This window comes from Mustela lutreola, chromosome 8, assembly GCF_030435805.1.
Source record: "Mustela lutreola isolate mMusLut2 chromosome 8, mMusLut2.pri, whole genome shotgun sequence".
Taxonomy (NCBI): Eukaryota; Metazoa; Chordata; class Mammalia; order Carnivora; family Mustelidae; genus Mustela; species Mustela lutreola.
The window spans coordinates 143,932,733-143,955,464 of NC_081297.1; the positions used below are offsets into that span (position 1 = coordinate 143,932,733).

General features: G+C 42.7%; 1 protein-coding gene across 2 annotated transcripts; it reads left to right on the forward strand.

Moving 5' to 3' along the window:
* The first annotated feature begins 7,924 nt into the window (after positions 1-7,924).
* On the forward strand, positions 7,925-22,301 carry RBX1 (ring-box 1). 2 transcript variants are annotated; one of them, XM_059187081.1, is made up of 5 exons: positions 7,925-8,082; positions 10,014-10,092; positions 15,951-16,021; positions 19,012-19,097; positions 22,112-22,301. In XM_059187081.1, exons 1-5 carry the CDS (start codon positions 8,005-8,007, stop codon positions 22,122-22,124), a joined length of 327 nt encoding a protein of 108 aa, XP_059043064.1. In that variant the 5' UTR covers positions 7,925-8,004; the 3' UTR covers positions 22,125-22,301. The 2 variants fall into 2 exon arrangements, with proteins under 2 accessions (XP_059043064.1, XP_059043063.1); XM_059187080.1 differs by lacking the exon at positions 15,951-16,021.
* The last annotated feature ends 431 nt before the right edge of the window (positions 22,302-22,732 follow it).

Here is a 22,732-nt window from a genome sequence, read left to right on the forward strand (position 1 = left end):
TGTCAGAGACAGAGAAAGAGAGTATGCAAGCAGGGGGAGTGGCAGGCAGAGGGAGAAGCAGGCTCCGCTGAGCAAGGAGCCTGATGTGGGACTTGATCCAAGAACCCTGGAATCATGACCCGAGCTGAAGGCAGACACTTAACCAACTGAGCCACCCAGATGCCCCTTGAAGAAATTTTTTTAAAAATGTGTTGTTTAGTTTCTAGTTGCGTGGAGAATTTCCTGTCATCCTTCTGTTATTGACCTCTAGCTTGATTTCATTGTGGTTAGAGAAAACACTGTAGGATTTCAATTTTTTTAAAAAATTAAAGATCACTATTATGGCCCAATATATGGTATATCTTGGTATATGTTCCATGGCACTTTTTTTTTTTTTAATTTGAAGTTCTACCCGGCTTTATTAAACAAATGAACATCATCCCATGTAGCACGTAGAGAGGAGCACCCCTGTTCAATGTCACTTTTAAAAGAATATCTATGTTGCTCTTATTGGATGGAATGTTTTTACTTACTTTATTTTTTTTTTTAAATTTTTAAGTCCACACCCAATGTGAGGCTTGAACTCATGACCCTGGGATCAAGAGTCACATGTTCCACTGAGTGAGCTAGCCAGGTGCCCCTGGATGAAATGTATGTATGCATGTATGTATGCATGTATTTTTGAGATTTTTAAAAATTAATTTCACAGAGGGACAGTAAGAGAGGGAACACAAGCAGGGGGAATGGGAAAGGGAGAAATAGGCTTCCTGCTGAACCAGGAGCCAGATGTGGGGCTCAATCCCAGGAACCTGCTCCCAGGACCCTGGGACCACGACCTGAACTGAAGGCAGACACCCAACAACTGAGCCACCCAGGCACCCCTAGGTGGAATGTTTTTAAAATGTTGATTAGATCCTGTTGGTTGGCGATGTTAAGTTCTTCTATATTCTTTCTGATTTTCTGTCTAGTAGTTGTATCCACTGTTGCAAGCAAGAGAGATGTTGAAATCTCAAACCCTGATGGTAGATTTGTCTATTTCTATTTTCAGGTCTATCAGCTTTTGCTTCACATGTTTTGCGGAACATTTTTTGGTGCATATACATTTGGCATTGCTATGTCTTCATGGAGGCTTGACATTTTTATCATTATATAATGTTCTCTTCTCTGGTAACTTTCTTTACTCCAAAGTCTATTTTATTTGATATTAATATAGCCTGCTTTCCTTTGATTAATGAATGCATATCTTTTTCGATCCTTTCATTTGCATGCACATTGCTTATGTCATATTTGAAGTGAGTTTCTTGTAGACAGCATATACTAGGCCATGTTTTTAAATCCACTCTGCCAACCTCTGACTCTTAATTGATATTCTTAGATCATTTACTTTTAATGTAGTTATTGATATGTTAAGGATTAAGTCTGGTTTTTTTGTTTTGTTTTGTTTTGTTTCATTTTTGTTCTCTTTGTTTTCATTGCTTTTCTGTTTTCCTGCCTTCTTGTGGGTTACTTAAATATTTTTTTTTGAATTCTACTTTTATGTAATTATAATGTTTTTGAGTGTATCTCTTTGTGTATTTTAAGTGGTCTTTCTACGTATTACATCATAAATACATAACTTATGACAGTCGACTGGTGTCATCATTTTACCAATTTAAAATGAAATATAAATACTTTACTTCCCTCTATGTCTCTTTACCCTCCCATTTTATAATTTTCTTAAATATTTCCTCCATATATATTTAGAACCACACAGGACTCTATTCTTTAAAAACAATTTTTAAGTTTTATTAAATCCAGTTGATTTTTTAAAAAGTGAGCTCCATGCCAAACATGGGGCTTAAACTCACAACCCTGAGATCAAGAATCACATGCTCTGCCATCCAAGCGAGCCAGGCATCCCCCAAATTTATATTTTTTACTCAAACTGTCAAGCATCATTTAGAAAACCCAAGAGAATAAAAGCCTATTGTATTTATCTACTATTTTGTCCACTGTGTTCTTTCTTCTTCCTGATGTTCCAAAGTTCCTTCTTTTATTGTATCTTTTCTGTTTAGAGAAATTCCTTTATCCATGTCTTTGAGTAAGTCTGCAGTGACAAATCTTAGTTTTCCTTCATCGTAGAATGTCTTCATTGTCCCTTCACTGTTAAAGAATATTTTCATTGGGTATAGAATTCTGGGTTGACAGTTTCTTTGTTTTTGTTTTTTTTTTCTGCAATTAAAACTATATTGCTACTTCTTTCTGGCTTCCATGGTTTCTGATCTGCTCTCATTCAAATTATTTTTCCTCAGTAGGTAAGTTGTCATTTTCTCTGGCTGGTTTTCAGATTTTCTGTCTTCAGTTTTCAGGTTAAATTGTGATATTTTTTCACATGAATTTCTTTGTTATTATACTGTGTGGGGTTTACTCAGTTTCTTGAATCTATAGGCTAATGTTTATGGCCAATAAGAGAAATATTCATCCATTATTTCACCAATTGCCTTTTGACTCTGGACCTCTTTGTCTTTTTTTCTTCAACTCTGATGACACAAATGAAATCTTTTGTGATAGTCCCACAGGTCTCTGAGGCGCTAGACTTTTTGTTTTCGTTTGGTTTGTTTTTTGGTTTTTTTTTTTTTTGTTGTTGTTGTTGTTGTTGGAGTTTTTGTTGTTGTTGATTTATTGATTTATTTGGATTTTCAGACTCTCTTCTCTCTCTTGTTTATATTAAGTAGTCTCTATTGTTCTGTCTTCCAGTTCAGTCATTGTTTCCCCTGCAACGCACACCCGTCACTTCCATTCTGTTGTTGAGCACAACCACTGAGATACTTCAGTTATTACATTTTTCTGATCTAAAATTTCTATTTGAGTCTTCTTTTCTTTCTTTCTTTTTTTTTTTTTTTTGTTAAATCTATTTTCTCACGTGTTTCAAGCTTGTATACAACTGCTTGCTGAAAATTGTTTATCATTGCTGGTTTTAAGTCTTTGTCAGATAATTCTAACAGCCCTGTCGTCTTGGTGTTGGCATCTACTTGATAGTCTTTTCATTCACTTTGAGATTTCACAGTTCTTGTTGAGTGATTTTTCAACTGAAACTGGACATTTTATATTATGTTATGAGACACTGGATTTTATTTAAACCTCCTTTTTTAATTGGCTTTTTGGGGGACATCACTGCAGCAGGTAAATGTGGAGGTAGACGTCCAGATTCCCCACTTAGTTTCCATTAACAGTCGGGGTGGAGGGTAGGAGTTTCAGCTCCCTACCCGGTCTCTACAGACACTGCAGGGATGGTATCCTCGTTATTGCTGAGTGATGGTGAAAGTCCTCACTCTCCACTAACCTCCTCCAACACCACCCCAACAGGGAGAGGATGGGTTGCCTCTTGCTGCTGGCTTGAGTGGATGTCCAAATCTTGCCATGGTCTCCTCTTACACAACAGGGTTAGGGGAAGTCATTATCAGCCAGAAGGGATGAGAGTACCAACTCCTTACTTGGCCTGCACCACGCTAGCATGGGTGTTGGACATCTGATTAAAGACTTGCAAGCTATATAGACTGGGTTCCTCATTCAGCTTTTCCGGCATGTGTGCAAGTAGGGCCACATTTTTTCTGTGTTGCTTGGATTACAGCAGTTATTGTGTAAAGTTTTCTGTTTGCTAAAGAAAGCAGCCTTTTTTTCTTTCTTTGTTCTATTTATTTCTTCCTTTTTTGTCTGTACTCATTGGAATTTCTGGCTACCAGCTTCTTCAGCTCCAAGTCTGGGACACAGGAAGTAAAAAGAAAACTCAGGTAAATCACTACCATGTCATTCCTCAAGTTCTAATTTCCCTAACTGGTCTGCCTCTTCTCTCCAACTCTCAAAGTCTTATTATTATTTTTTTAAAAAATATGTCCTGTTCAGGGATTTCAGTGGTACCTAAGAAGAAGAATAGGGGGGGGGGGCTCAATGGGTTAAGCCGCTGCCTTTGGCTCAGGTCATGATCTCGGGGTCCTGGGATCAAGCCCTGCATCGGGCTCTCTGCTCCGTGGGGAGCCTGCTTCCCTCTCTCTCTCTCTCTGTCTGCCTCTCTGTCTACTTGTGATCCCACTCTGTCAAATAAATAAATAAAATCTTAGAAAAAAAAAAGAAGAAGAATAGGGAAAGGTATGTCTACTCCATCTTCAGAAGTGGAAGTCCTGCCTAACACTCTTATTTAAAGTCAGTAAATTTTTACTTAAGAAATTTTACATGATTCCTTCCACTGCTAATCATTGCAGTTCCTCCAAAGTCAGGATCATAATTGTCAAAATATGCCTTTTAAAAAGAACTTCTGTTTAATCCACAGTTGTCACTGTCAGTCCAGAGTTCTTTTAGTTGGACTTCCTTGATCTCCACTTGGATATGGACCTAATTCAGAAATTCCTCACCTGTAATCCTTGGGATCCAATTTCTTTACTTTAGGGCCATGTTCTAGGACTTTCTAAAAGTGCACATCTGACCATATGAGATACTGGTTAAAATCCTTCAGTGGCTTCCCATCACTAAGGATAGGGACCAAAACGTTTTGTGTGGGTCCATTGAACAATTCTGCATGACCTGGTCCCCTACCACTGGTATATATTTATTAAGCAAGTTGGGAAGTGGAAAACCCTGATATGCAATGTTAGCCAATTTCTATGGTGTAAATAATACTATAGCAGCCAATTTCAAGTTACCAAAATGACATTGCTAAATACAGAATAAGAGAAGAGACACAAACAAATGATTCTTGCACATCATTGCAGACTCATTTATATTATTCTTTCTTTATACTCCAGCCACTCCAGACTTCTCTATGGATGCATTGCGCCTTCTCCAGCTTTGAGTCCCTTCTGCACAGTGTTCCCTCTTCCTGGAATGCCACCTTCTTCCATATCACTCAGTGTGTGTGTGTGTGTGTGTGTGTGTGTGTGTGTGTGTGTGTGTGTTGGAGCCAGCTTACATCAGCTTACAGGAACAATTTTCAGAAATTTTGCAATCTGGCTGTTCACACTACAGATCAGGGCTTTCTTGCTTGTTTATTTGTTTGTTTTAGAACTGGTTTTTAAACATTTACCAGCATCCCTCTGCCTCTGCTTTTTGTCTGGCTCACGCTTCCATCTCAAACCATTTCCTCCAAGAAGACTTCCACATTACCCCCACCCCTTACAGACCTGCTTTCTGTTTCAAAGTACCCCAAACTTCCCCTTTCCTAAAATTCATTGGAATCATCAATAACTGACTTGCCTCTCTGCTAGTATACCATAAGGGCAATGATAAAAAGGGCCTTTTGTAAGTACTTGAAATATCAGATGCCTTTTTATCTAGATTAGCATGGTACAGTTGACACACAGCAGGTCCTGTAGATATTTTAGAAACTGTTGAATGAATAGATGGATGAAAGAAATAGAACTAAAGTAAAATTACAACCTATTGCATTGTAAACTGAGTGAAATTATGAAGATAGGAATCCATATTCCCATCTTTTGTATTTTCATGTATCCATGAAAAGTTCTCTTGGGTTTATGCAGTAGAGTCTAGCGTACAGAATGTCATGGCCAATCACATGGCAAGGCAAATCTCCAAAGGAGAGATCAGTACATGAGGTTTTCACAGATTAATACAACTGCCCCTAAGATCATACATCTCCCCACCGTAGCTCTATATAGAAATTGTTGCCGCTTCCTCTCCTGTATCCCTACAATGCCTTCTTCACGAAGTTTAAAAACTTTAAGATTTTGTCAATAAGTCTCTTCCTCTAATTTAAACCCTCTAGCTACCTTCCCATAATATCTGCAAATCCCTACCTGCTCTGACCTGGCCTCTGCCTATCTGTTTGATATCTTACCACACTCTCCTTGCTCACTAAGCTTCAAATGTATTCATTCAACACCTACTGAGCCCTGCAATGTACCAGGCACTGCAGTGTCACCAATAAACGAAACAATAAAAACTCCCCTCTTGGTGAGGACACACAAAATCAATAAATCTAATAAATAAGTAAATGAAAAACATGTTCGAAGATATGTGTGCCAGTTTTCTAAACAATGAAGAAAATACATTAAATGAATGGGTAACAGATCATGGAGGATCCTTTAGGCCCTTGTAAAGGACTTCAGGGGCAGTGTCACTTCTCATAGAGGCCTTCTCGAATCACCTAATTCTCCCCTCAATTTCATGATCTCATTTTGTCTTCTCTTTCTTCCTCTTCTTCTTCTTTTTTTTTTTTTTTAAGATTTTATTTCTATGAGAGAAAGAAACAGAGATAATGAGAGAGAGAGAGAGAGAGCACGAGAGAGAGGGGAAGGAGAGGGAGACGCAAGACTCTCTACCCAGCACATAGCCCAACGCAGGACTTGATCCCAGGACTCCAGGATCATGACCTCAGCCCAAGGCAGACACTTGAGCCAGCCAGGCACCCCTCGTTTTGTCTTCTTAATAGCATTTATTGATACCTGAGGGTGGTTTTTTTTTCCCCCTCAATGTATTTGCTTGTGTATTATTTCCCTACTAGGAATTCTGACTCCTTCATCACCGTTTCTCTCTTATTTATAACAGAACCTTGTACATACTCAATGAGTTTAATGAAGGATAAATATGCCCTTAATACGTTGATTTACTGTGGGTTTTTAGTATCCTGTAGGGGTCTTTGGGAATGCAGTAAGTTAGATGACAGAAATCTCAACATGGAATTATTATTCTAACAAAATTTAGGCTAAGAAAAACTTTGTAGGGTTCCTATGTTTTAAGGTCTCGGACAATTTTTTCTCTTTCCAAGTCTGGTTGAAAGTATGGTGGTGTTTTCATGGATTTGTTGTTCCTGTTTATGACTAAGACAAGGAAACAAATTGCAGTTCTTCCGGTTTGGAAATGGAATCAGTACGCTCCCAATTCTTTTTTTTTTTTTTTTTTAAGAGAAAATACGAGATTTCAAATAAACCAATACAAGATTCAAGAGTGATCTAGCCGAGTCATACTTCCGCAAAGTTAGAGATTCACAAGGGGGGTCGGATGTAGAAATGGGCGGGTGACATAAAGTCCAGGTGCTCTGGCTGGGAAGGAACGACCAGTAAGAATCAATGGCCAAGCGCCTCACAAGAATTAAGACGTACAGCGACTGCAGATGAGACTACAGGGTAAGGAGCGAAAAGAGAACGGAAATTAGGGGGAAAGGACACCATAGATGACCAATTGAGGACTAGGAAACGTGTGCTCAAGTATGTGAAGCTGAAGTCGTGTCCCTTAGCCAAAGAGCATTCTAGCACGGAATGCTATCTCCGGCGGGCTGGAGATGGCATCTCCCAGGCTCCTAAGCCTCCTCCGCCTATTTCAGGTGTGCAGGTTAAGGCAGGACTGGAGAATGCCTACACAGTTGGGCCCCGGAGAGGACATTCGGGGAGCTCGCGGCTCCCCGTCGTATCCCGAGCATTTCCTGGATCGGAATCAGGAACCAAACGGTGCCTGGGCCCGGCTCTCCCAGGGAGGCTGCACGTCGGGCCTGGCTCGGAAACGGGTCGGGACCTGCGAAACTGTGGGGTCTCCCGTTTCGCAAGCAGGACTCGCGGAACCCGCCCTCGCCGCTTCCCCGGCGAAAGCGCTGCTTTGGACCCGCCGGCACTGGAGCGATGCGGCGGCCGGGGAAGGCGGGGCGGGGCGGGGCCGGCACTGCAGGTCGCGGCCGAGGCGGAGGAAGCAGCCGCCGCCCCAGCAGAGGGAGCGCGGCCGGGGGCTTCCCGGGGGAGGAGGCGAGAGGGAGTCTTTCGAGCGTTTCCACCCGGCTCGATCACGTCGGCTAGGCCCCGCCCGGCCCCGCCCCGGCCACCGCCTCTTCCTCGGCCGACGCCGGGGCCAGGAGGTGGGGGGGCGGGGAGGGAGGGACCTGCACCAGCGCCTTTAAGAGGCGTGGCTACGTGCTCCGCCCCCCACCTGCCCCTCGCGCGCCAGTAGGGGGCGGGGTGCGGGAGGAGGTGCCGGGGAGGGAAGGGGAGGGAGGCGTGCGCTGGTGCGCAGGCGCAGTGGCCGGACGACAGACCGTGTGTTTCCAAAATGGCGGCAGCGATGGATGTGGATACCCCGAGCGGCACCAACAGCGGCGCGGGCAAGAAGCGCTTTGAAGTGAAAAAGGTTGGGTCTCGCCAGCGCCTTCCTCAGGGAAGGTAGAGAGGCGCGGATCTGGCTGGCAGGCCCGAGGATGACCGAGGCGCGGAGGAAAGGGCTTCATTTCAGGGCGTTCCTGGGACCGGGTACCAGGAAAGGAAACTAGGGGGCGGGTCTTAGAGTTGATCGGCGTGACTGGGGCCCACTGCCAATGGCAGTATTGGTTTCGCTTGGAGTCTGAGGGGCCAATCACAGAGGCGCTTATTGCGATACGCGGGGTTGCAACTCGGCTGGGAGAGCCAAGCGCCTGAGCTGTCACTGGAGTGGTGGAGGGGTGGGGAGGAGTGGGTGGGGTGGATGGAAGGGGGAGTCGGAACGATGCAGTGGGTGGAGGATGGGGGCAGTGCGGCGAAAGCCGGGACCTGAGTTCCTACCGCATTGGAGGCTTCCGAGGAGCCTGGCTGGTGATCTCCTTGCCCCGCCTCTTCCCGAAGCCCGGGGTCCCACTTATTGAGGGACCCTAATTCGGTCCTCGCCTAATCAAGGCCTCCCTTAGCCCTCTCTCTAGTCCTCGTCCCCGCCGAGTTAAAGTGTCTCCAGAGTAACAACTCTATAGGCTTTTCTGAGAGGTCTGTTGGTTTGTCACACAGCCGCCACAGTTCTGTGGTCATATCTAAATCCCTCTGTTCCCCCTCCCCCCCAGTGATGGAATTTGTTAAAAAGAAAATACGAGCCCAAGCCTTGTGTCATTTAGGAAGGGTTGAGTACTAGTGGCGAACGACCTGGTGAAAGTGGGAAAGCAGAAATGTTCAACGTGTCTTTTTGCATGAAATGCCTTATAGTGGTTTGCCAACAGTGTGGGAGAAAAGTGCCGATTCCCGTATAGTATCAAATAAATCTCTTCCAAATGAAGACTCTGAAATAGGGGAAATGTTATTACTTGAATATCTGGCTAAACACCGACAATATTCCCCCTGCTATTGCTTTTTTGGTGTTTCATTGTGGACACTGCATGCTCAGTTACAAGGCAGCAGCCATATTGAAGAAAAGAAAAAGATTTTTTTGTTTTGTTTTGTTTTGTTTTTTTCCTTCCAGTTGAAGCTTTCGGGTGAAAAGTGCTGAAGAAGTTGAACTAGGCTCTGAGAATTGGGTTTGAAAGAGGTGAAGGTTTGGGAAGTAGCACCAGATTAGTGGAGGAAAAGGGAGTATGGGAATATTTATAATTGCAGAAGCCAGAAGGTTAAATTGCTTAAATGCTGCTTTTAGATAAACACTTAATTGGAATTATCTTAAACTAAATGAGAGTCTGAGCATGTGAAAGTTGAGAACAGCAGTTTATTTGATGGTAGGAACTAACCAAAATTCTGGTGAATTGTAGAGTTTGTTGTGAAATAATCTTGTAAGATTTAAGTCATGACCTTGCTCTGTGGACTCACACACTGGGTAATTGGTTATCCAGCTTATCCCATGATTACCCATTTTTATGATCCAATCATCATCATAGTTCTTCTGTTCCTAGCTTTCACCTCCAGGCTCATTCTTTCAAAGCTGCCTTAAAGAGCAGATACTTTTCTGTGCAGAAATTGAGCCCTTCTGGGGAACCTGTACAGAAATTCAAGTTTGTGCTTATTAAATCTAAAATAGGCACTTAAGAATTATTCCCGATTTTCTTACATTGGTATGGTTGACTAAATTATTGTAAGCTGTGGGAGAAAATAAAGACAATCCATTAATTTGTGTTCACATACTCAACTGTTTAAAGAACTGGTGAGCACACGTGAGGCCTTCTGTTGTCTTCTTATAAAATAAATAAGAGTAATGTAATATCCCCAAACTCTTATGTTTGGTGATCCTTGTGGCCAAAGAGATGATAACTGCAGCTGCAGCATGAAATCCTAGAGTGTGTGCGTGCCTGTATTACAAGGAGAGTGCATTGTTCCCCCTTTTTCTCTTTGCAGTGGAATGCAGTAGCCCTCTGGGCCTGGGATATTGTGGTTGATAACTGTGCCATCTGCAGGAACCACATTATGGATCTTTGTAAGTAACTGGAGGAGCATGGGAGGAAGTTGAGAAGGTTCCAGAGATTGTGGCTATCCTGATGTGAGCAAATTTCTTCTTCCCAAGGAGATACACAGCCTAGTCAGAACACTTGGTGTCTTCTGCCTCTAGTCCGCTGGTGTGTTTGAAATAGAGTAGATTTAATGATATCCTGGAGGCACACTCATTTCTCAGAATAAATCTACTCAATCTAAAGATGGCAAGCACACATTTAGAATGAGTTGTGGACACAGAGGCACTGTTGATTATTCCTCTATATTTCCCATCTCATACCCAGACTCAAAGGCAAAAATAGTGAAAGGAAAAAAATAAACTTTGAGCTAAAATATTCCACCAAAGCTAGTTTTTGCTTGGCAAGATTTATAAAGAAAAGAAGCCAACGAAGTAAGGAATTTCAGTGTTAGCCCCAAAGTTAAGAGGACATCGCTGCCAACATTGAAATAGACAGCTAATTGCAGTGAAGAAATTTCATTTAAATCTACAGATTCCATCACGTGTAGTAGCCAGTACATGGTGGATTTGATAGCGGTTGACGGACTCAGGATCCTTCTAGTAATAGGGGCAAATGTGTTGATCATACCAGTAATAGTTGAGGTTACTTTTTTTTTTTTTTTTTTTAAAGATTTTATTTATTTATTTGACAGAGAGAGATCACAAGTAGGCAGAGAGGCAGGCAGAGAGAGAGGAAGGGAAGCAGGCTCCCTGCTGAGCAGAGAGCCCGATGCGGGACTCAATCCCAGGACCCTGAGATCATGACCTGAGCCTAAGGCAGTGGTTTAACACACTGAGCCACCCAGGCGCCCCATTGAGGTTACTTTTTAAATCCAGGTACTAAAATGGTTTCTTACAGAGATGAGATATAAGGGGAAGAAATTTCAGCTTTCTAGAGTTGGATTTGTAGACACTTATTTTGAAAATCACTCCCTTGCCTCTCCAGCTTCATCTTGCAACACTCTCCCACTCACTCTGATAGGTTTTTTGGCTTTCTTTCCTTTCCTGAGTTGTCCATGCTCTTTTTTAGAGCCTTTTTACATCCTGTTCCCTCGGTGTGCAATATTCTTCCTCTTCTCTCCACTACCTTTGCCCTAACCCACTACTGTCTGATCTGAATATGAGCCACAAATGCAAGCACATACATAATTTAAAATTTTCTGGTACCCACATTACAGTAAAAAGAAATAGGTGATTTGCATTTTATTTATCCTGCTATATCCAAAAAAATTTCATTTTAACATGTAAATAATATCTTATTCTTTATTTATTTTTAAGATTTTATTTTATTTATTTGACAGAGAGAGGTGCAGTGAGAGAAGGAACACAAGCAAGGGGAGCGGGAGAGGGAGAAGTAGGAGAAGTAGGCTCCTCGCTGATTAGGGAGCCCAGGGCGGGGCTCGATCCCAGGACCCTGGGATCATGACCTGAGCCGAAGGCAGACCCTTAACGACTGAGCCACCCAGGCGCCCTGTAAATAATATTTTAAAGTGAAATATTCTACATTTTCTTTTTGGTAGTAAGTCTTTGAAGTGTATTTTACGCTTACAGCACATCTCAATTCAGACTACTCGCATTTCAAGTGTTCAGTAGCTACATGAGGCTAGTGCTGACTTTATGGAGCGGTGTGGAACTAACCCATAGTTGGTCTTTAGATCTCATCTTGAACTAGCTCAGACATGTGTTCCCTGCCCATACTTAACATACACACAGGCTGTGACAGTTCTGTTAAACATTCCCAAGACCTCCCATGGTTGCCTTTATAGTATTTAATTTAGTTCGTTCTCTATCATATGTATGTTGTTTACTGCTCTCTTCCCAGCATCTAGCATAGTGTCCAGTATGTAATAGGTTCTCACTAAACACTTGCTCAATGAATAATAAAAATACAAGATAGGGGAATAGTCCAATTATTGCAACTTGGAAAGCACCAATCAAATATGCGTTGGTAGTTTGCTGTCCGTGGTTTGAATTTTGACCCTGTTTACCTTTTCACGCGACAGTCAGAGCCGACAGCAGCTACCATCATGTTTAGTATAGATAGAAGGGATCCATCACGGAAAAACATATGCCCAGTTTTAAATGTGTTTGGGTGGGGTTCTGATTACAATTTTGTTGCTCTGCATTTTCGTAAGGAGTTGTGCCCAAAGCAAATTTTATTTCCTTGGGTCTCTCTTCTGTAAATAGTTAATGATTCCAAATAACCCTAGTTTGGGTTTTTTAAGTTATTTAAGTCATTTTGTGTCTCTCTGGATTCAAGAGAATGTACTTCTTGGGAGGACCACAACAAAGGCCATTGATACTTTATCTTAGAGTTGAACACTTGAGGGATCAATGTAGGTCTTCAGTTAGATACCTACCTACTTTATCATATATTTCAAATGTTAGATGAAGTAGTAGAATATTGAATTTTTTTTTTTTTCTTAAGTAGGCCCCGGTGTGGGGCTTGAACTCACATCCCTGAGATCAAGAGCCTCATGCTCTACTGACTGAGCTAGCCAGGCATCCCAGAATATTGAAATCTTGTAACAAAAAGTTATGAAAGTATTTTCAAGTCATGTCTTTTCAAAATTTTAATTCAGAAGTTTGTTCTTCTTTAAAAAATTATTTCTTAAGGTTTTATTTTATTTTTAAAGGTTTTATTTATTTATTTGACAGAGATCACAAGTAGGCAGAGAGGCAGGTAGAGAGAGGGGGGAAGCAGACACCCTGCTGAGCACAGAGCCCGATGTGGGGATCGATCCCAGGATCCCGAGACCATGACCTGAGCCAAAGGCAGAGGTTAATCCGCTGAGCCACCCAGGCATCCCTTAAGGTTTTACTTTAATTCTAGTTAACATGCGTCGTTATATTAGTTCCAGGCATACAACACAGTAGTGACTAACTTCCATACACTACCGGGTGCTCATCGTGACAAGTGCATTCCTTAGCCTCCATCACCTGTTTAACCCATCTCCTCATCCTCCCCTCTGATAACCATCAAATTGTTCTCTATAATTAAGAGTCTGTTCTCAAGTCTTGTCTTTTATTCAATGAATGCTCACATCCTGGGCATTTTGCTAGGCACCAGTATAAAACAGTGACTGAGATCAAATTTTTACCCTTAAGAAACATACCTTTTTGTTTATCACAGACACTACAGAGAAGTCTGGTTGCCATAACTGGGCTTGCCTTCCATTAAAAAAATAAATGGACTATGATTCCTGTAAAAAGACTTTTTGTCAAAGCTGAAAATAAGAATCTTGATTTAGCAATGGCCATTTTCTAATAAATTCTGGTCTGGCATTAAATGAATAATTATGTACATAGCCCTAAATAAATAACAGTGATTATGGCTGTGCCCAAGTCAGACTCTTCTGTAAAGCTTTCTTGGTCTGAAGACATCCTCTTTTGAGTCAAAATTAACACTACATGCCCTCTTCTAGCTTCATATTTATTGTATATTGCCCCATGTCTTTGTTGTTGTTAAGAGTTGCTGAAACACATAATCTAGGTTTTCTCCATTATCTCAGGTAGTCTTAGAGGGCATCCAGACACCCTTTGCCCATGAGAAGTTAGCCTTTTCCTAAACCACATGTCCATCCCTGTTTCAAAAGTGTGAAACCCATCAGCTTCCAAGGTGAAACCATTGCTTCTTTAGCAGACCTTTGGTGGTAATGCTCAGTGCTTTTTTTTTGTTTTTTTTTTTAAGATTTTTTTATTTATCTATTTGACAGAGATCACAAGTAGGCAGAGAGGTAGGCAGAGGGGGAGGGGGAGGCAGGCTCCCTGCGGAGCAGATAACCCGATGCAGGGCTCGAGTCCAGGACCCTGAGATCATGACCTGAGCCGAAGGCAGAAGCTTAACCCACTGAGCCACCCAGGCGCCCTGGTAATGCTCTTATATTGAAGTTTAAAAGTCCCCAGACTATGTACCACATGCACTAAGCCTCTGCCTTTGCAGGGGTATGACAGGAACCCATTATGTGCTGCTTTGTTTTGGCTGCTCTAGGTTGACAGTGAATAGTTAACTTTCCCAACTCAACTGCCTGCACCAACAGCTCAAGAATTTTTTTTTTTTTTAAAGATTTTATTTATTTATTTGACAGAAATCACAAGTAGACTGAGAGGCAGGCAGAGAGAGAGAGAAGGAAGCAGGCTCCCTGCTGAGCAGAGAGCCCGATGCGGGACTCGATCCCAGGACCCTGAGATCATGACCTGAGCCGAAGGCAGCGGCTTAACCCACTGAGCCACCCAGGCGCCCCTCAAGAAAATTTTCTATTTGAAAACATTTTACACTCATATTTAATAATTTTTCATGCCATATCCTTTCTTTCATGGCTTTGTAGATTGCAGTCTTATCCTTCCTATACATTTTTGTTCTTTGTTAGGACCAGGTAAAGAATGTGTATGTATTTGGCCCCCAGTGTCTCTGTTGGTAGAAGTGGTTTTGTTTGCTTATTCAGGTACTGAGAGCCTACTTTGCACTTGGTACAGAAAGAGTCCCTTAAAAGTACCTTGACCTAGAAAAATTTAAACATGATCATGTACCTTGAAACAGTTGTTATTTATTTCAACAATAATTGTGTCTCTTAATTAACTAATTTCATGATATATTGTACTCATCTGAGAGAATCCAACTTGAAGGTCATCAGATTTTACTTTCTCTACTTTTGAAAGTGATAGTGCAGTCACAGCTCCAGTAAATCCTTGCATATACTGCATAGACTCTGGACTCTCCATTCCTATCAGAAGGAGAACTGTTACTCTCTTTGTAGTGTGGATCTGGTAGCAAAAGGAAGTTTTGTGATTTCAGATCCTTTGCCTTTCATAGTTTTTTTGAAGGATGGAAAAAACCCTTATGGTGTATAATTTCCCCCAAGACCAGACAGACCCATTCAAGTCTCAGCACTATTTGCCTACAGTCTTTCTGTTTCTCTCCTATGGAAGTTTGAAGTAATTGTCTATTTTTAGTCTTTCCCGAAACTTTTTATTCTTCAAATGAGAGACTCCATTTAGTTACCACCTTCAGAGAAAGCAAATTAGACATTAGTAATTCTTGTTCCTTGAAGAATTATCCCCAGTAGAGCTTTACTCATCAGTTCTTGACCTCAGTCAGATTTGTATTCTATTTTAATTCCTCTCTCTTCCCCCTCTGTGAAATTAATACTTGGATATATTTGCCATAATGTGCTCTGTTCACAAGACAACATCACCTTGGGTAGTACGCATCACCAGTTGATGGGCCCCAAGTCTCTAGCCCATTGGCCGAACAGATTGGCTTTGTTTGACGGTGTTTTAAAGATGTTTGAGTTTTGGTGCTTTCACAGAGAGCATGTGCTCAAGTGTGCCACAGGCCTCTTCACCTCTTTTATTTTGCTTCTGTCCCAGTTCTTGTGTGTGTGCCTGACCCCTCGAGGGGCTGGAGCTTGTTACCCAGCGAGGCCATACTGTTGGAAAGACCTCAGAGGCAGCATTTGCCCAAAACAGGGAGAAGATGCCATTTCTCAGAACAGTAAGAGTTACGGGGTAGCTTTAAGAATTTACTAGATGAGCCAGACTAGGAGAAATCACTGCGGTTTGGACAGGTCAGTTTATGTTCAGAACTAAAAATGTGCCTTTTCCTTCATCACTCTGTGACCAAGGAGAGGAAATCGTTACAAAGCAAACGGATAAGTCACATCTCTGCCTTCTGCGCTTCACCCCTTGCTACACTCATGAAAAAACAATGGTGACTAATGAACCACTTGAGATTTTGTCCAGGTTTGCACCACCCTTACCCCTACCTGTGCCCAAATCCTGTGCTTGTGATACCGTGCAGGTGGGGTGCGTGAGGTCCAGTGATCTTGTTGCTCTTGTTCCCACAGGCATAGAATGTCAAGCTAACCAGGCGTCTGCTACTTCTGAAGAGTGCACTGTTGCATGGGGAGTCTGTAACGTAAGGAAACATCTTTCCCTATCAGCATGGCTTGTAAACATATTACCACTTTTCCTGCTTTGCCAGTCTTGAAAATAACTAGGAAAAAAAATGACTAGCCCACCTTTCTCCCAAAAGGTATACAAATAGTAAAAAAGATTTTAAATCTTTGTACTGTTCACCTGTGATAGGTTAAAAATTACTAGTTATTATACGGGCACCATTTTGTCTTAATTATAAAGAGGAACGACTTTTAGCAACACTTGGGGATTCATCTTTGGGAATTGCCCGCAGGGCCTGTGGCAGTCTTTGGAATATTCTCCTGTTGGTGGACATCTTTACCTTCTTAACAGATCTTTTTTTAGGGCTAAATATGCCTTGTGGAACTAAGTTTGGCAAATAAATTGGGTGTTCAAGGGCCCGTGTGTGTGTGTGTTCTAAAGTGTGGCAAATGTACTAAGTTAGGATTTTTTTTTTAAATCCTGGCTCATGCCAGAAATGTTTTGTCCAGCATCGTTGGACTGAATGTACAACGGCGTGACAGCTGTGAAGGATAACAACATCAAATATGGTATTTCTAGCATGTGTTAAAAATTCATCTCTGTAGCCATATAGTCCCAGTTACAGGAGCTAAAATTGTCCTGTCCTCCTGTGCCAAGGGGAAAGAGGACCCGCAGCCCCCACCGTAGCCCAGGCCTAAGAGGCTCTGGAGTCAGACCATCATTCCCTGTCTTTGACTTACTTGCTAAGTGACTTAGCAAGTTAGGGATGTTTGACATCCCTAACCCTGGCTTCCCTCATGTAGACTGCACAGAGTTATAATCAGGATGAAACGATTTTATCCTAGCACACAGGAAACATAAGTGTTTGTTTGTTAAATATAAATAAGTAACCACTTTGTGGGGGGGGTGGTTACTGAGCACATATCAGTACTGTGGCCCAGCAGGCTGAGGCTCTGTCCTACCCGTGCCTGTCCCGCACCTTCTTAATTCTGTCAGGGCCCTATGAGTGGTTTCCCAGTAGCCTGGCCCAGCCGGTATTGGCCTAGTTGGATTTGTTGTTTGTGGGGATAAAGAAATAAAATATACTGGGCTCTTTGCCCTACCTGACATCCAGCATATACCAAGGGTCAAGTTATCTTTTGGTGGAGGGCAAAGGAAGTGAACTTCCCCTAAGTTTGGCTAAGGCGAGACTAGCTCCAGGAGCCTACCATAAAGAGGAGCTGGCCTGGGGTGGCAGAAGCCCTTGGACCAGCGCCGGCTTCTAGTTCTGGGTCTTCTTGCCCGCCCCATGAGTTAGACAAGTCCCTTGATTTGTCGGAGTTTCAGTTTCCTGTCTGCAAAAGGAAGGTAATGATACCTGTCGTGATTTCTCACCAGGCTTGCTCTGAGGCTCCGGTTAGGTGATAGGAGTTCGCACCCTCTGTGAGCTGTAAGCACTAGGCAGTGTACTTGAGACTGCTGGGTACAGCCCTCAGCCGACCGCCGGTTATTAACAGGCGGAAAGTTGGGACCAGGCTGCTTCAGGGATGCTGGCACCTGCTCTGCATCCTTACTTGCAGCCCCCTTTCCCTCCATCTTCCGAGGTAGTTGGGATGTATAAGGACCCTGTACTGCTGCAGGGGCCTAATGGGGGTGGGGGGCAGTGAAGAAAGGCGTCCTGAATACCCTTAGGGGAGCCTGTCCCTACTACCTGGTGATTGAGGAAAAAAAGGCCTCACTTTCTGCTTTCTAGAAGTTTTTTTTCTCTCTTTCACAGTGAGTTGTAGGAGAGTCAACGAGTTGCGTGAAAGGGATCTAAAGCTCTCACCCTGGGCGAGTACCTGTCCTGTGGACCATCCACAGTGTCCTAGCTGTGGATTCCACTCCCGATTACCAAATTCTGTCTCTGTCTTTATCAAGACAGTGCCCGTGATGGTAATCCACTCAGTGACTCTTCTCGAAGGTCCCCGCATGTTTTGGTAGGGCCTGCTGACCAGACTTTGAGTCTGTTATTAAATCAGGCTTGCAGAAGCTTTCATTATTCTGCTGGGCAGCCAGCATTTCTCCCCTGTCCCCACCTGGGCCCCACCCCTCTCAGATATGATGAGGGGAGCGCTTGTAGCTGCTGTCTTAATTCTCCGCTCCCGTGAGCAGTTGCTAGAGTAAATGTCTGTCACAGAGGTATTGTGATTAGCACCTGCGTGTCATTCACTCACACCAAAAAACTCCCACAGATTTTCCTTTTGCCCAAATCTGAAAGCCATCTCCTAGCTCCCCATCAGTTACCAGCCTTCTGGGTACTCTGGCCATTTTATTTCTTGCCTTGATCATGAAATAAGTCGTTTGATCATCTTTTCTGCTGCTTGTGTGTGGTTTGTACATCACGATGCTTCCTTTTTCCCTAGTTTTTTTAATCTCATTCCTTTTTAAGAGAAAGTGCCTCACCCCTTAAAGGCTTACCAGGTACTGAGCTGTTTTAATATTGGTGCACCTTTGAACAAATCTGGAAAGAAGGTCTTTTGAACAGAGCTGAGCTGGGTGCGGGGAGATTGGGGAAGTGCCTGTCTCGGCGGCGGCAGAAGTCACTGCTCCCGGGGTTCCCGTTCTCCAAGGTGGGGGAGGGGCAGTTGGGGACCAAGAATGGGGAAGTTTGAAATCTGCCTGTGATCAAGGGCCTCCTGGCATGTGTCCAAGGAAAGTACAGGAAAGTAGAAGCCTCCCCTTACGGGCCCAAGAGCACCAGGAAGCCACATTCCATCTTCCCTTAAGGGAGGGGAGAAAAGGCACCGCTGTAGCATATATGGTGCTTCCCGAATGATTTCTTCTCGTGGTGGTTGCGCTTCTAACAGGTGTTTCAGTGGGAGTGTCCTGTACCTGACCAAGGCGTAAGGGGTTGTTGACCTTTTGCCTCTCATTGTTGTCTCCCCTTGTTCGCTGGTCCCCTGTGTGTCACCAGGCTGCTGCCCTCGAGACAGACCGTCAGTAGATGGCTGCGGAATGATCTTTAATGAAATGTGTCTTCTCTTCCAGCATGCTTTTCACTTCCACTGCATCTCTCGCTGGCTCAAAACACGGCAGGTGTGTCCGTTGGACAACAGAGAGTGGGAATTCCAAAAGTAGGTGTCTGGCTGTTCTGACGTTGTAAGACGGGGCTCTGTGGGCCGTGCCATCCCCGAGTCACCTCAAGCTGGAGGGTGCAGAGTCTGAGAAGATGGGAGACAGGGAGCATACCTTGTTTTACAAACAGACTTTTAATTATTAAAACAAGCGCTCATCTGTGAGTCCCACCTCTCAGGGTCTGTGAAAGTAGAAAATAGGAGAATCTGCAAACTGGTCATTATTTCCAGAATCATAACCATAATAAGGCTCCAGGGGCTAACCAAGGTCAAGTATCTTTGTTTGGGGTTGAATTTTATTTACCTATTCTGCTTCATGGTTCTATCTCATTCTGATTAACTCCGATATGGTATTTGTGGCTCTCTCAACTAAATTACTAGTATTATATAAATAAAACGTGACATGGTAAATTTTTAAAAAATTCAGATAGTCAAGAGGGCATACCCAAAAAATTTAGTGTCCCACCGTAGTCTCCTGATCTCAGTCCCAGAGGTGACCACAAGTTCTCAGTACCTCCTGACTAGCTCCGAAACATGCTTGCATGTACATGGGTATATATGTGTATGTAATTTTAACATAAATATGAGCATTCAACATAGTAATTCACCTTGCTTTTTCATTTCATACATTTTGGAGTTTTTTTTTCATATATATCCGAGGACCTCCTTTCTGATAGTTGAAGAGTAGTTTTTATGTTGATGTACCATAATTTATTTAATTGATAGATTTTGGGTTTCAGATTTTTCACTTAAAAATAGTGTGTAAGGATGACCATCCCTATACATGAATCTTTGTGAATATGTGCAGGTATATTTGTAGCAGTAGTTCCTAAAGGAGGAACTTCTGAGTGAAGAGTGTGTACCTTTTTATTTTTGATTAAAGTCAGATTTTCCTTTATAAGAATGTATTATAATTTATACCCCCTCTAAACAGTGCAGCAGAAGGCCCCTTTCTGCATTTCCTGCTAAGGCTCTATTATCAAACTTCTCCATCTCAGCTGCTCTGATAGTTGAAAACCAGTATCCAACTGCATTTTTTGAATTTTGAGTAAGATTGGCTACTTTTCATACATTTTGATGCTGCTTTCCCTGTGAAATGCTATGTTTTGTTGCTATTGAATTATTGATCATTTGCTTTATCAAATTTTTTACGAGAAGGGGGTTTTATTTAAATATGAATTTTGATTAATAGGATATAATGAAGTTTAAAAACCAAAAGATGGGGTTCTTTGTTAAATGTTGAGAAATCCCATATTGGTACAGTTATTTTGCTTTTACACTTGGTTATTTATTTGGTAAAGAATTTTGGAAGTCTTACTGACTGCATGTTCATTTCTTTTTTTTTTTTTTTAAAGAAGGAAAGACCTTTATTTATTTATTTATTTTTATTTTTTAATTTTTTTTTAAAGATTTTATTTTTATTTATTTGACAGAGAGAGATCACAAGTAGGCAGAGAGGCAGGCAGAGAGAGAGAGAGGAGGAGAGGAGGAAGCAGGCTCCCCGCTGAGCAGAGAGCCCGATGCGGGACTCGATCCCAGGACCCCGAGATCATGACCTGAGCCGAAGGCAGCAGCTTAACCCACTGAGCCACCCAGGCGCCCCGCATGTTCATTTCTTATGAAACCTGCCAAATACTCAGTGTTTTAACTTTTAACTACCACGGTGCTTCATTCAGCAAAGTGTGTGCTACCTAATGTGTAAGATATGAAAACACGGGAGACGGCCCTTCCCCATCCTCAGGAGCTCGAGTTTTGAGTAGAACCATGAAGTCACACATATCAAGGCAAAACACTTTTCTGCATTCTCAGGAGGCCTTTGTAATTGGCTCTGCCCTGAAGCAGGCTCCAGGTTCTGTTTTGGACCCAAATTGCGCCATGTTGCCCATTAAATATTCCCTGGACTGAGCCTAGGAAGTAGAGGGTATGAAGAATCCCTCGTGTTGGGCTTTGACATCACCACCATGTCCCACCAGTGGCCTTGTCAGGCAGGGCTCGACTACGCATTGGGAAAACAGATTCCGAAGGAACAAATCATGGGCATCCTTCAATCTGATAGACAACGTCTGGCTTTCTCTCCAGTACACTTACAAACACTGGGGCTCTTACTCTGTGTGGAATTCGGCACAACTTTTTTGGTAGACGATATTCAAGTAGATTTCATGATTTCATATGAGAAGTGTTTAAAACATCCAGTAGTCCTTTGGGATGATTGAAAGCATGACCCAGAGTTCAGGTGCCCTGGTTTCCACCCATTGTTAAATGTATTATGTTCTGTGTTGTACTTTGTTATATAAGTATTTGACACCTCCTTTACTCAGAGGATAACGGTCCATAAAGAACTGAACAGAAGATTGAGTAAAATAATAGAAGGATATTTGTTCAAGAAGCCCATTTATATGTGAAAGAACTTTCCCGGCCTGGTTTGTTTTTATACTCTTATTAGAGCCAAACTTTGGCTTTTGGGGAAGTCCGAAACCACCTGAAATCCATACCTTATTTCTCTACAGTTCTCTTTCTTAGTGCTGAATGGAATCAGGGTGGAAATTGGACCTGGTGATAGATTTTGAAATTCAGGCCTTTTAGTGACTATTCCTGTGTTTGCCTGAGTAGCAGATCTGAGTGAAAACACGCTGCGGTGGGATGGGGAGGCTGAGCTCAGAGGGTGTCTGAGACGCGGACTGGAGCCACCGGAGCGGCTCCCAGTCGCAGCCCCTGGTTCTTACTTTTCCCTCTCGCCTTCCAGTACTGCGCACATGTGTCCGCTAACCGGAAGAAGGGTCAGGTGGGTGTAGTGGAGGCCCATGGAGGGACTCCCACCAAGAAGAAGGTAGAAGGTAAAATGTGAAGGATAAAATAAAAGGAGCAAAACCTCGTGTCAACCCAGTCTGGGAGCACACTTGCATTCACATGTTTTAAAAGTTTTCCTTCCACTTGCTCCTGTGTTCTAGCAGGTTCTGTAGTCGAAAGCAGGAAATTACTAAGAAATTAATGAAATAATGTACTTTGTCTTTCAGGTACGGGCACTAGAGAGAGAATTCTTCCATCGAGCTCAGCTGTTCTGTTATTCATTTAATGACTTGCCCTCCTGTTACTTAATTATAAATTAGATAGAACCATGTCTTTTCTGCTTTGTCTTTTTAGTTTGCTATTCCCGCAGCCATATTGTATTCTGTGTCAAATAAAATCCAGTTGGATTCTAGAACAGATGCTGTCTCTTGTGTATGTGAAAAAGTGAACATAGATAAAGGATCCCCGCTTCCTAGGTTGGAGGGCTTTCTTTCGAAAGTGAGATGTTGTTCATTAGAGCAGAGTTGTCCTGTGAGCACATCGCTTGGTCACGAGGAATCCTGGTCCACAGCCTGGTCACCGATGGCGGTCTCAGGCAAGTCGTCTCTGCCCCGCCTTTGCCCCTATAGAACGGCTCCTAAGAACTAAATGGCATCATATGTGCACAGAAAGAAGCTTTGTAAACTGTAAAACCACTATACGAATGTTAACCTTGACCGTGTATGATATGTTGCTTTCTCTTCTTGGTTTAGAAAAATAAACCTGAAAAAAATCTAATATGTAATTTTGGCTGGCAAAAGAAGAATTTATGAACTCAAGTTGAAAACTGGTGTATTAAAGTGTCCACT